The sequence below is a fragment of the Macaca nemestrina genome, chromosome 16 (assembly GCF_043159975.1).
Source record: "Macaca nemestrina isolate mMacNem1 chromosome 16, mMacNem.hap1, whole genome shotgun sequence".
Classification (NCBI taxonomy): domain Eukaryota; kingdom Metazoa; phylum Chordata; class Mammalia; order Primates; family Cercopithecidae; genus Macaca; species Macaca nemestrina.
Window position 1 is genome coordinate 90,716,153 of NC_092140.1, and position 13,122 is coordinate 90,729,274.

Below are 13,122 nucleotides of genomic sequence, written 5' to 3' on the forward strand. Positions count from 1 at the left end.
AATAATAATTAGCCGGGCATGATGGCCTGCTCCTGTGGTTCCAGCTACTCTGGAGGCTGAGACAGGAGGATCACTTGAGCCCAGGAGTCTGAGTGCAGTGAGCTATGATTGTGCCACTACACTCCAGCCTGGGTAACAAAGCAAGACTTTGTCTCTTATAAAAAGGGGCATTACAAGATGCCAGGAACCCAGGTAACTGGGACTGATGGAATCTTTGCAGGGTCTCCATATACAGCCACACATGCCCTGTGGTGGAACTCCAGGGGTGCTGTTCACATAGAGCACTGTGACTGTCCCACCTCCTTAAGTGGTACAGAGACAACCTGAAAATCTGTGTGTAGCAGCCTTACCTTTGAGAGAAGCAGAACGTTGAAAAAACTATTCGTTTTGGGGGAAAAAAAAAAAAATCTGTGTGCTTAGCTTGAGAACTGTTGCAGCTTCGGGGATAGTGAGAGAAGCCTCCAGAGTGGAGACTGTCCAGGGGCGCAGAGGGCCCAGGCCCAAGAGCCAGATTTGAAAATCATCAGCCTACAGGGACTATCTTTTGCTTTAGCTATTTATAAAAGAAAAACTGAGTTCCTTAGCACATTAGGTAACAGATGATCACAGTTGGTTACGGTGCATAGCAGTTTGGTGCCCTGTAGGCAAGAATGGTGCACATACTGATAGTAAACCAGACCCCAATTCTCTGAAAGGGTTTTGAATAAATGGTACTTAGGTTGAAGCTTAAAAATAATTGCATTTTACCAAAAAGCAATATCTTTTAAAAGGAACAAGGGAAACAAAAGTTCAGATGAATAACAGTCCTAGAAAACTTTCTTTGAGATTTCCCCCCTCTTCCTCCCTCTTTTATCTGGCTCATCTTTGAAATGGCAGTTTCTGGTCCTTTCCTTTGTTCCTTACAAAGAAGCACAATATTGAAAAAGAAAACACTACGCCCACTCCCAAAGAGCTAAATGTAGCATATGAAGGGGATTGTGTGTGTGTGTGTGTGTGTGTGTGTGTGTGTGTGCACGCGCCCGCGTCTTAATAACTAGGCAGTAGAACATTTTCAGTGTGCAGTTTGTGGTATTACCTGTTCCTCACTGGAGGAGGTTAAGGATTACGAATTTGAACTCTGGCTGGCAGTCAATGTGAGGCAGGTGGCACATGCCACTGAGTTCTTCACGTGTCACAGGCCTCCGCCCTGGGGATCCAGCTGCATCTCCTCCTCCCCTAGCTGGGAGCTGTGGAAATGGCCATGTGTCTGGTGGTGGAGAATCCTCACCCTGCCCCTGTCTCTGAGCTCTGGGGGAAGTGCTGCTGGCTTTGTAGTGGGTGGAGAAATCACCATTCAGCCTTCGGGCCTTTGAGAGGGAAGTGGCAGGAAAAGCCCTTAGGAACCCAAAGATTCCACATCCATTCTTTCTGTCCTTTGTGATTTGTGAGTGGCCTCAGCAGGTGACACCACTGGCCCATCTGTTAATGTGCTGCTCCACCTTCTGTTCTCTTCTCAGGGGGGAGACCTTTTTGATGCCATTACTTCCACTAACAAATACACTGAGAGGGACGCCAGTGGGATGCTGTACAACCTAGCCAGCGCCATCAAATACCTGCATAGCCTGAACATCGTCCACCGTGATATCAAGCCAGAGAACCTGCTGGTAAGAGGAATTCCACCTACAGGGCATCCTGAGTTCCAAGGACTCATAAATGAATATGAATATTTCTTTTTTCTTTTCTTTCTTTTTTTAAAAAATTAAAGGTTAATTTCCAATTAGCCTTCAGGATCTAGTTGGAAACTAGCCTTTTAGGTTGATCTAGATGAGTTAATGCACCCTTAAAAACACCTGATTTATTAGCAAATAAAAACCAGGCACAAGAATGGGAATTGAACTCATGAAGGGTAGGCCTGTATTGAATACCTCAGGCTAGGACAAGATAGTAACAAGTTACACAGACACGGCTGTCATTTATCTCAGGCGCTTTTATGTTAGAAAGTTTTTACTTGCCAGTTGGGGCAACATAGTGAGACCCCCCATCTCTGCAAAAAAAGAAAAAAATTTTTAATTAGCCAGAGATTATTGTAGTGTGCGCCTGTAGTCCCAGCTTCTCAGGAGGCTGAGGTGGGAGGATCGCTTGAGGCCAGCAGGTCACGGCTGCAGTAAGCTATGGTCACACTACTGCACTCTAGCCTGGGTGACAGAGTGAGACCCTGTCTTAAAAGAAAGAGAGAGAGAAAAGAAAGAAAAGAAAAGAGAAAAGAAAAGAAAAAAGAAGTTTTTACTTGGGGGAAAAAAAGGAAGCCCTTTTAGACTTTTTCTGAGTCTCCCAACTTTACAGCTCAATAATGTGATCCAAACTCTAAAAGAAAAAGAATTATGATGGGTTTTTAAGACTCTAGCCCCTTAGCATAAAAACAAATTCGAAAAAGACTAATTTTTAAAAACAAAGACATCCTTCCCCCTACGTTACACGATTTGGTTTGCTTTTCATGTACTCCCCATCCCTGTGGAAACCTTGAGATATCTCCACAAAAGCAAATGGGGGTCCTTCCTCACCCAGTTATTAAGGGAAATGCAGAGAAAAAAGAGGAGGTGGAGACTAAGTATGCGGCACTTCACTGGGAAATATGGGAGTAATGTAAATGTTGCTGGCTATTCAGGCTGGCATTTTAATGAAATGTATTTCATTTCTATATACTGTGCATATATATATGTTTTCCCAATGATGCTAGTTCTTCTTTTACTTTCATTATCCACCCCTGAGCATCATGTATGACTTCTGTTACTTTGCCCATCTCTTCAGAAATCTGGGAAAAGAGGATTCTCTTTCTAAAGTAGTGTTTCTCCAGGGTGGTCTAAAGACTCCCTGAATCAGAATTATTCCCAGATGCCTGTTAAAAATGCAAATTTCTGGGCCTGGATGAAGCCCTACCAAATCAGAATCTGGTGACTGAAGACAGCTTGCAGAAATCCACGTGGCAGCCAGCTCCCCAGGTAACCTGCATACACACTCCAGTCTAAAAGCACATGAGCCACCCAGCTCCCATGTCACAAACAAAAGCTAGTAAGATCTGCAATGATGGAGAACCATCTATGTGTTTGGCCCTGTGCTAACGTCTTTATGGTCATTATCTCATTTCATCCTCGCAGCAACCATATCGGGTAAGTTCTATTACTGTGTCATTTCATAGGTAAGGAATATGGGTACCTAGAAGTTAAATGACCTGCCCACAGTTGGAACAGTTCTTAAGTAGAAGAGTCAAGGTCTCAACCTAATTCCGACTTCCAGAGCCTTAGCTCTTATCACTACACTACAGTGAGCTCTGCGTTAAGGAGAGGTACTGAGTACTTGCTGTGTCAGGTACTGTGCCAGGGAACAAGAGAGACACACGTCTTCATGAAGTTGACACTGAAGCCGAAAAGATAGGCATTCAAGAAATAAATATGCACACAATTAGTTCATTGCAATTACGCTGGTAATCTTGTAGCTACTGGCTAATAAAAGGCAGCCGAGGTCAAGTGACTGAGCCCTGACTTAATTGCACCTTAAATTCCTCATCTCCACAGTAGCCTAAACATTCTCTTCTGCATAGTTGCCTCCATCAACTGCAGCAATTTTCTCTCATCTGCACTCATTTTTCCTGTGTCTTGAATTATGTAGGATTGTCTCATGGGAACGGACTTACAACTAGCCCTTTGTTTAAAAACTTCTCTAAGCTCCCAAACTTCAGCGATGGAAAATTAAAGTTTCATTTCCTTTCCTTTTTGATTTTGCTGCTCAGTTTTGTGTACCCATTGTTCACTTACTCCTCGCTGAAGGGTTATCTATTTCTGTAAATGCCATAAGTGATTACATAGGAGTGCGCTTTTACTAAAATTACAATTTACAGGATACTTCTAATGTATTATGCTGATTCAAACATATTTTACTTTAAATTACCACAAAAGAAAAAAAAGTTATCTCCTTTCTTTTTCCCTTCTCTTCTAATTTAAGAAGCTGAACTATATAGAGAAGCAATTGCAGTCATTTATAATATAGGTTTAAAATATCTGTATGAAAAACTGAAGAGATTTTATTATCCATTACAGTGATTTCTGCCTGTAGGGATTAGGGGTTGGTGAATTTTGTAGAGATAAATCTATTACAGGATAAAATAGTTCAAATAAGTTTAGCAAAACTTAACACAACTTATTCTGTCCTGGTTTAACAAAACTAGGATGACGTCACTAATTGCACAGGAGACGACTGTTGATTTCACATTCAGTTGAGAGTTGTGGAATAACAGAACTATCACAGAAGGTAGACCCTCACACACCCAGGATTTATAGTCAGATGGACAAAAGTTCAAAACCAAGTGGTTCACTCTTCCACTGACTGGTCTTATGACCTTGAGGAAGGTACCTCCTTCAAGCCTTCTTTAAGGGGATTTGATGAAATAAAGAGATAACACATAACTATTAATTTCCTTTTTAAAATTTCCCCTTTCTTTGTAATTAAAAATGAAATTAAATTATTCCTAAAAATAAAATGGCCTAACAATAATGTTGTATGTAGTGAAAATCACTTTTTAACCCTTTTTTTTATATTGCTTTAGAAATTTTTCTATTCACCCATGCATGGATTTGCCACCTCATGGCAAAATGTAAAGCTATAGACTATTTTTGGAAAATGTTACAATAAAGTTAATGTAAAGATTTGGAATCTGTTTACTTATGATAGGGAAACTTACCAAATATATAAAAAAACTTCACAGCATACTTTGTTTTACTACTTGATTAAAAGGCTTATAGAGCCCTTCTAAATTGTAAGACTTACAACAAGATTTCTGTTAGCTAAGTGTTAGATTAATATTTGTTATAACTAGCAAAGTATTTTTAATACCTATCTAATTCAGCTATAGATTTCATTGTATGCAGTATAATTGTGTATATAGAACTTTTAGCGTTTTTTATTTTTAATTCTTATAGAACAGCATAAAAATGTAGCTTGGCCTTAAGGATCTATATTGATTGTATGAATGATTTATTTAACTCTAGTGTTTGGTCAGGTTAAAGTATTTTGATGAGAAAATGTGATTTGACTTTCAGGAATGTTTCCAGCCACATTTTAGGTGAAAACTAGGTACTGACCCAGTGAAAAATACCCCTTATTGATTTATTATTGTATTTAACTAAAGTTTTTCCCCCTAAATTGATCATGCCCATGATTTTATATGGTTCTTGTTGCTTCACTTGTTGTCATGCCTGGTACTTAATAATTGTATGGACAGGTGGACGTCAGAGTGGATGAGCAGAGTGAGTGAGTGAGTGAATGAGTGATACTTCTTTAAACAGAGGACAGAGCCGCCTGGCAAGCCCAAAACAGTCCCAACTGGCCTGTTAGACGGAGTTCTCACACTGGCCTCGGTATAAACTTCACTGAGCAGTGGGAGAAAACATGATGCTTCCCCAGATGGGCTTAGGCATGGGACCACTGTGTATGTATGCATGGATGTGTGTATGTGTATATGTATGTGTGTATGTATGCCATGATAGTTCATGACTAAAGGAACTTTTTGCTTAATTAAAAAAAAAAAAAAAAAAAAAAAAATTAATACCTTCAGTTTACACAAGTCACCACTAGATGGCAAGCTTGTACCCTTAGCAACAAAAACCATCATTAGGAGCTTGTTTCTTCCAGGGACCTGGGCAGGTCTTTCAAAAATGTGTACACAGATGCCTCCTCCTTATGAAAATTAAATCTTTACTAACAAAACTATAACTCACATCACTAGTTTTTATTAGGTTCCAGAAACAAGCGTAGTCATTTTCTTCAAATATAAACGTTCAAAAATCTTTTCCCTCCCAAAGTCCCCAAGAGCCTCTAGGAGAAAAACTGCCTCTCCTTGTCTAGAAACTCTGTGTTCAAGTGTTTGTGCCTGCTCCCGGCTGCCCATCAAAATGACACGTGCAACTCATGGTCCTTGTTTTCACGCAGTGGATTATATCTAGCAATAAGCTAGTCCTGTTCCACCAAAGTGACGATGACAGGTTGTGCTCCAGCTCTTCCTAGTTTTCAATTCCATGCTCACAAGATAACATATTTCTTTCACCTTAATCCCATGACTCTTAATTCCTCAAATAAATCCATTTGGTGATGGGATAGCTAACTGCACTGTTCGACAAGATGAGTCCACAGAGAGAATGGGTCTGAAGTCATGGACAATAACACAGAACTTGAGCCCTCAAAGTGTATTGACTAATGGATTGGAGGTTACCCAGAGCAAGGGAGCCAGTGATCTTCTGTGAGTCCGACGCCAATACTGCCCTACTTATGAGTATCAGTGACTACAAATGAAAATGAATTATACCAGTGACAGAAGTGAGATCCAAAAATATTTTTGGCTCTATAAAGGTTCAAAATTGGTAAGAAGAGATTAAACAAGAGATAGACATAAATCCCTAGAGACTAAGTTAGTTTTGGTGTAGTTGTGTTATTGGCAATTACAGAAACAATAATGGAATACTTGGCCTGACTGCAGGTCCAAAGGCTATTAGTTGACCTGGAGAAGGCTGTTCGTTCAGTGTGAGTCTCAGTATGACAAGGCTGCTAAAAATATTCATATGACCTTAGACTTCTTTCCCTGAAAGAGTCAAGAGAGTCCTTGGTGCAGCTTACCATGTTACCCCTTATGGTAATAATTTGAACACATTCTGTCTGGGCCTGGGGTTGACCCAGAGAAGGGATGCACCACTTGAGGCATGGTGGTTCTCATCAAATATAGGAAAGGCTGCCACATGGAAGATGGGATAACTTTCTTGTACTGTATTGGACAGCAAGGAACTAAAATTAAAGAGAAGATATTAGTGGGCAAGAGATTTAGGGTTAACTTTAGAAAAACTTTTTAATAATGTAATTTCTTTGAAATTTAAATGTCCTTTATTACTGGTAGCTTGTTGTCATTGTAAGTGTCCAGGCAGAAATTGAATGATCCCTTTTTTGGGGGGGTGTTTAGAAAAAAAATTCAACTCTCTGAATCTGCATGGAAGTTGAGGGAAAATAGAAGACACAACATTTTCCCAAAGCATTATTTAGTACCATAATTGGCCAGTTACTGTACTAAGTGTTTACTGGGGGCTCTTGTTCAAAGACCTGTGATTTCATCAGGGAGATGAGGACAGGAAGGAAAAGATATTCCTTTAAGAAGACATTGACTTTCACCTTGTGTCACCTTGGTGGGTCTGTGTTTGTCTACTTCACTGCTCCTTTTCGCTGTCATTAAGAGATGACACTCATTTCTTTCTAAAACGACATAGCCTTATCAGACTAGCAAAAATTTAAAATAGCATACAATGATGGCAAAGTTAAGAGGATAACAGTTATCTCATATGTGTTGGTGGGAGAGTCACTTGACGGAACCTGTCAGAGAGTCAATTTGGTAATATATAACCGAAACCTTCAATAACACGTGTGCCTCGTGACCAAGTAATTCTACTGCCAGAAATGTAACCTAAGAGGAAGAAACTGGATATGTAGCTATCCAGACAGATGTTCATGTCAGGGTTTTGCAGTATGGGGGGAAAAAAAAAACAACAAAACCCAAACAGCATATATGGAGATAACTTATCTCAGGGTACTGATGAATTAAATAGTGGCACAATGGTGGTTAGACCACCAACAGTGTTAGGACGTGCTGGTTGGACTCTTGGACTCAGACATATCTGAGTTTAAGTTCTAGCACTGCCACTTATTTGCTGTGTAACATTGGGTAAATTATTTTACATCTTTGAATCTCAATTTTCTCATCTGCAAAATATGAGTAAAAGTGCTAGATTAATAGGGCTGTTGTGAAGATCAAATGGGCCAAAATGCACATGAAGTCTTCATCACAATACCTGGTATATCCTGTGTGTGCAATAAATGACAGTGGTAATAGTAGCTGTTGGGATTACTAATACGGTGCGTCCATATAATGGAATATCCAGCAGCCACTGAGAATAATTGTATAGATATATGCGATTCACTTCAGAAAAACATTCAGGATATGTTGTTCAATGGAAAAAGAAGGATAGGAAAGAGAGAAAAAAAGCCTTGGAAGTCCATGTCCCCAAATCTGAACAGTGTTTATTTATGAGTGTCAAGATTATGGGTGAGTTTAGTTCCTTTTCCTTTATAGTGATCATTTTCCTACTATGATATATTGGATAATAATTGTGTGACAGAAATGTAATAACATTTTTTAAAATTGCAATGGCATTGAGTTCCCACAGTTTTGGCAAAATCCTGGGATGTATAACTCCTAACAGAATCTGGAATGTGCATGTTTTGTGTATCTCGCTGCAGCTGCATATAACTCCTTTTAAGATAGTTTCATGACTATTTTAAATTGAGGGTGAGAATCAGGTTTCCTGGAGTTTCCGTTCACTTCTCCATCTTCCCAGATATCTCCAGTGTAATATTGAAGACCAATTTTACTTTTTCCTTTAATTACCTCTCTTCTGAATTACTCCTTTCTGACATCTGCACAACATTCATTGTTTTTATTATTTCATTTAATTTTTGATTTCATAAATATTTTACATGTAGGTATAGCATTCTTTTATTACGTTTTTCCAGGAGATTTAATTCAAAAGTATGTGGGCCATAATTCTACAAAATGACTCCCTGCTTAAATGTTGTTATATTTCATTTCTTAAAGGTTAAAGATTTAAATTAAATCCATTTTCCTCAGAAAGTATCATAAAGGCCATGTACCGTAGCTGGAGGAAAATCAATGTCTTCTTAAAGGGATACCATATATGTTAAAAAGTAAATTGACCTTTTTTCATGGCTTTGTCAATTTCATGCCACTTTTGTTCAATTCTATTTGGTGAAATAATTTTTAGTACCTACTGAGCTCCTCTGTGAAATAGTTTTCAGTGGTTACTAATAATTCATTAGCCAGTGTTTCATCAGGGTTACCCTTGGATTCATGGAAACATTGAGAATTATGTTTGTTCCAACACATCTGTTATATTAGTCAGCTTTTAGTGCCATATGATGGGAATCTCAGAAACCTTTTGACTGGGTTCAGGTTATCTGTGAGTTTTCATATGATTTTATGGCCACCGGCTGCATTTTATGACTATATATTAAATGTTTTATTTTTTCAAATAACTTTTCCAAATGGTCTCAGTTTCCCATCCAAGGGAAATCAAACATATGCCTAAAGATCTACTATTCAGTAAGTTGCAGCTAATGCAAAACCCCAAATAAACAAAAATAAATAAATAAATAAAAATAAAACCCTTCTTTCAAAAACAATGCTGTGCAAAATACCAGTGTGCCCCAAAAATCTACATACCTGACCTTTCGTTATATCCGTTCTTGGTTGGTTATGCCTTCAGCTTTTAATTGGAACCTTTTTCATAATTGTTGCCATTTAACACGTTTAGTCTGTCAAATCATAGGATGTCTTTATAGCCATATAATAAACCCTAGAGAACAACTTCTCTGACTGTAGCCATCTGCAATGATCACAAGAGTAGCTTACAAAATACTGACAGTCTTTATGGTAATAGGATACATATGGCAGCCCACAATTATGTGTAGCTGCATTCAATTAGTGTTGTACAATTACACAGTTTTATTGCTTAGTTAAAACAGTGAAAGCACTACATACTGGGTGATTTGCACTAATCCCTGTCCCTTTAATAGCCCCTTGGTGTTTAAAATGCGGGGGAACATCTATAGCACTTAAAGGACCAGGGATGAACATTAAATCATACCTTATGTTGTGAATACTCCTTGACTGACAATTAATGTACTCTGCTTCACGTGTGGGTCACGTTTTATAGAGGCTTTAAAACACAGTTATGGCAAAAAGTTCTTACACCAGAGCTCCACTAGCTGGACCAGTCTGTCCAAGCCTGTGCTTGCAGCCTGCTCATGCCCTTTCTGAAAGATGGTCAGAATAAGGAGGAACGCCAAGTAACAAGTCAATCCAGAGAGTAGTCTAAGCCAAGGATTTGGCATTTTCAATGTGAACTTGTTAGAAGCCTTTCTGATTTCTAACATTTAATTAAAAATTTAGTTCAAAGTGAATTTATGGCTGCCATTTGGAATAATACTTTCTGGAGATGGTTTTGTGAGGATGTGTGTATGCGCGTGTGTGCGCATGTGCGGGCTTTAAATGGACGTATTTAGCAATCTGTGATTTTTTAACAAATGTTTAATTACATTTTCAAATGGCCTCAGTCATGCCCCTTTGTACTGGCTCGGTAAGAGATAAGGGTGCACGTAGCTTAGGCTGCAGCAGGTGCTAATGAAGAGCTCCCATTGTGAGAGGGCTTCTTAAACCATTGAGGGAAGGGCTGTCCCATTGGAGAAGAAACACTGAAGTCTATTCTTCTCCATCCTTCTCCCGAAGTGTTGACAGAGAAAAAACCAGAGTGACCTTGTGTCCTGCCCTGCCTGACAGTAGGTTAAACAGAATTCCAAACTAGAGGACTGGACATTTATTCACCTGCAAAAACATTTTGTTGCAGCATTTCAAATGTACTTGTGTCTAGATATGGTTTCAGTTACGTGGAATTGGCCTTTGTCTTTACACTCTCATTTTCTCTCCTAAGCATCCCTTGAACCTCTTTATGTTCACGAAAATCCTACTATGTGGTTTTTAAAGCAAAACAAAAAAAAAGTTGGGGGCACTGTGCAAGTGATTAAAAGACAGCTGTACAGGGAATAAAAAGAACATCACAATTATGGTTCTATGTATTTTAATGGTTTTGGTTTTTGTAGACCTACATTACTTTTAATAATACTTTTTTATTAGTACTTATTTTCTTTATTTTAAGGAAGATTTTTAGTGATTTTTTTCTTAGTTATTGAAACTTTGAACTATATTGTTCATTCATATTAAATATAATTGGTCTATGGCTTTATGTTAGATGGAATTTCTTTTAAAACGTAGATGTTCGAAAAGAAAACTTTTCCTACATGTAGGAGAAGTACAAAGTCATATTTAGAACTAAAATGGGACTTATGACTGAATCCACCAACATCTGCTTTTGTCAGACTTTTGAATAGAGTTACGTGATATAGATACTGTGTTTAAGAAAAAAACTACAAAATTCCTGCATCAAGGGGGTGGAATAAATCATAATCTGCATCACCTCACAGAGCACACTGAATGAATGTTTGGACCTAGCAGAACATCAAAGCAAGAGATTATTTTGCATTCTAGAAAGGTGATTGTTAACAACATGGAATTAAGGAAGTAAACAATTCTTCCCTGCCTCGGAAATCAACTAGACCATCTACTAGATGTTTCCATCTCAGATTTCTTTTCATGAAAAACATTTGCTTGTCATTTGGATGACCAGAATGGCTGACATGGTAAGACTACAACTTAGGGTTTTTTTTTTTTTTGCCTAAGAACAGTTAGGCTGGGGCTGATGTTGTGTTTTACAGCTGTGAAGCCTCAAAGTTTTTAACTTAATTCTAAGTGACCAAGGCTGGACAGCTGCTTCCTTAACTAAGGAAGAAAATGTCCATCCCAGATGACAGCTGGACAAAGCCACATCTGTGAGGGACATACGGCTGTTTTTGCCCTAACAACCCAAGCACAGGTGACCTCACAAGCCTTCAGATACCTGCCAGAGGGCAGCCCAAACTCAATCCTGATCAGCAGCTCCTGGGAATAAGACTCCATGCTAGGAGTATGGAGAAAATGTAAAAGAATCTTTTTGCTCAGAAAAGATGCGGTCTCTCCAGATAGGAAGATGTGACTGCCTGCTTCTGCCAAAACTGTTGGATCCAAATGATCATTGCTGATATTGCAGCTTAGCTGGCCAAACATCTGCACTTTATGTTGCAGTGAAATGCAAAGTGAATCTACTTTTTCCAAAGGAAGGCAGACATGGCGTGTGAACAGTAGCGGTGCCCCTGATGTGTGGAGATGTGCCTTCCTGTGCAAGAGATTCAGACTACCGCAGCAAGTAACAGATGATCACAGAGTGAGAACAGGAGAATATGCAAGCCTCGGCTTGCTGGATCAAGTATTTTGATATACATGGAAAAGTTGGCTGCTTCCTTGAGGCATCTCCGGAAGATTGCCCTTGCTGGAATTACTAGCCTTTTACTGTGGTTTTCTTTTCTTAATCTTATTCATTCCAACAGAAGGCACTGAATTAGGATTCTGAATGCCCTTTCATCTTTTCTTTGAAATAAAATAAGTTATTTGGGATATTTTTTAGAGCAGCTCTGTTTGTTTTGATCGTGGCTGGAATTAAAGGAGTATAAATACTTGCCTACAGTCACTTGCATCCTTTTCTTGATTTGTTGGGTGAAGGAGAGAAGACTTTTACTGCCTTAATAAGGGAAACCTGGACAGGATGCTGACTCTGCACCTGATCAGTCTGTCCAAATTGCCACAGGTGAAATGAAATGTTAATATCTCTTTCAATTATTAATTTAAGAAATGTAAATAGATCATGTTGAAAATACGGGGCACTGAAAATAAGGTATTTTTCTATAAGTGTAGTTTTTTTGTATTCAGTTACTAAAGAATTTAATTTTTAAAGTTTCTTTTTTGTTTTGTCCAGACAGAGTTTCGTTCTTGTTGCCCAAGCTGGAGTGCAATGGCTTGATCTCAGCTCACTGCAACCTCCGCCTCCCGGGTTCAAGCGATTCTCTTGCCTCAGCCCCCCGAGTAGCTGAGATTACAGGTGCCCACCACCACGCCCAGCTAATTTTTGTATTTTTAGTAGAGACAGGGTTTCACCATGTTGGCCAGTCTGGTCTTGAACCCCTGACCTCAGGTGATCCACCCGCCTCGGCCTCCCAAAGTGTTGGGATTACAGGAGTGAGCCAACATGCCCAGCAAGTTTTCAAATCGAAGACACTGCACTAGTGACTTTCTATACTTCATTTTATTATGCAAATCAGTTTTAATTATAGACAATATAAAATACAGATAAACAAAAGGATTAAGAAAACCTATAATCCTACCACCAAGAGACAGATACAGCCACACTGTGTTCTTTCAGACTTTTTCTTTTTTTCTTGTATGTACTTTTTTTTTCTTTAATGGACATTTTATAAAAACCAATCTGAAAACTACTCTGTTCATTTCCCAAACATAATTCAATAACTATAAACCCATGTCGCCATTGTAAG

At 38.8% G+C, this 13,122-nt stretch overlaps 1 protein-coding gene across 5 annotated transcripts in view; it reads left to right on the plus strand.

Moving 5' to 3' along the window:
- The window catches only part of LOC105486024 (doublecortin like kinase 1), a 351,355-nt gene that overhangs the window by 295,590 nt on the left and 42,643 nt on the right, over window positions 1–13,122 (plus strand). For all 5 annotated transcript variants that reach the window (XM_011748660.2, XM_011748661.2, XM_011748659.3 and 2 more), the window contains one exon: window positions 1,497–1,643. In XM_011748660.2, coding sequence (XP_011746962.1) covers window positions 1,497–1,643 — 147 coding nt within the window. The remainder of the gene's footprint in view (window positions 1–1,496; window positions 1,644–13,122) is intronic.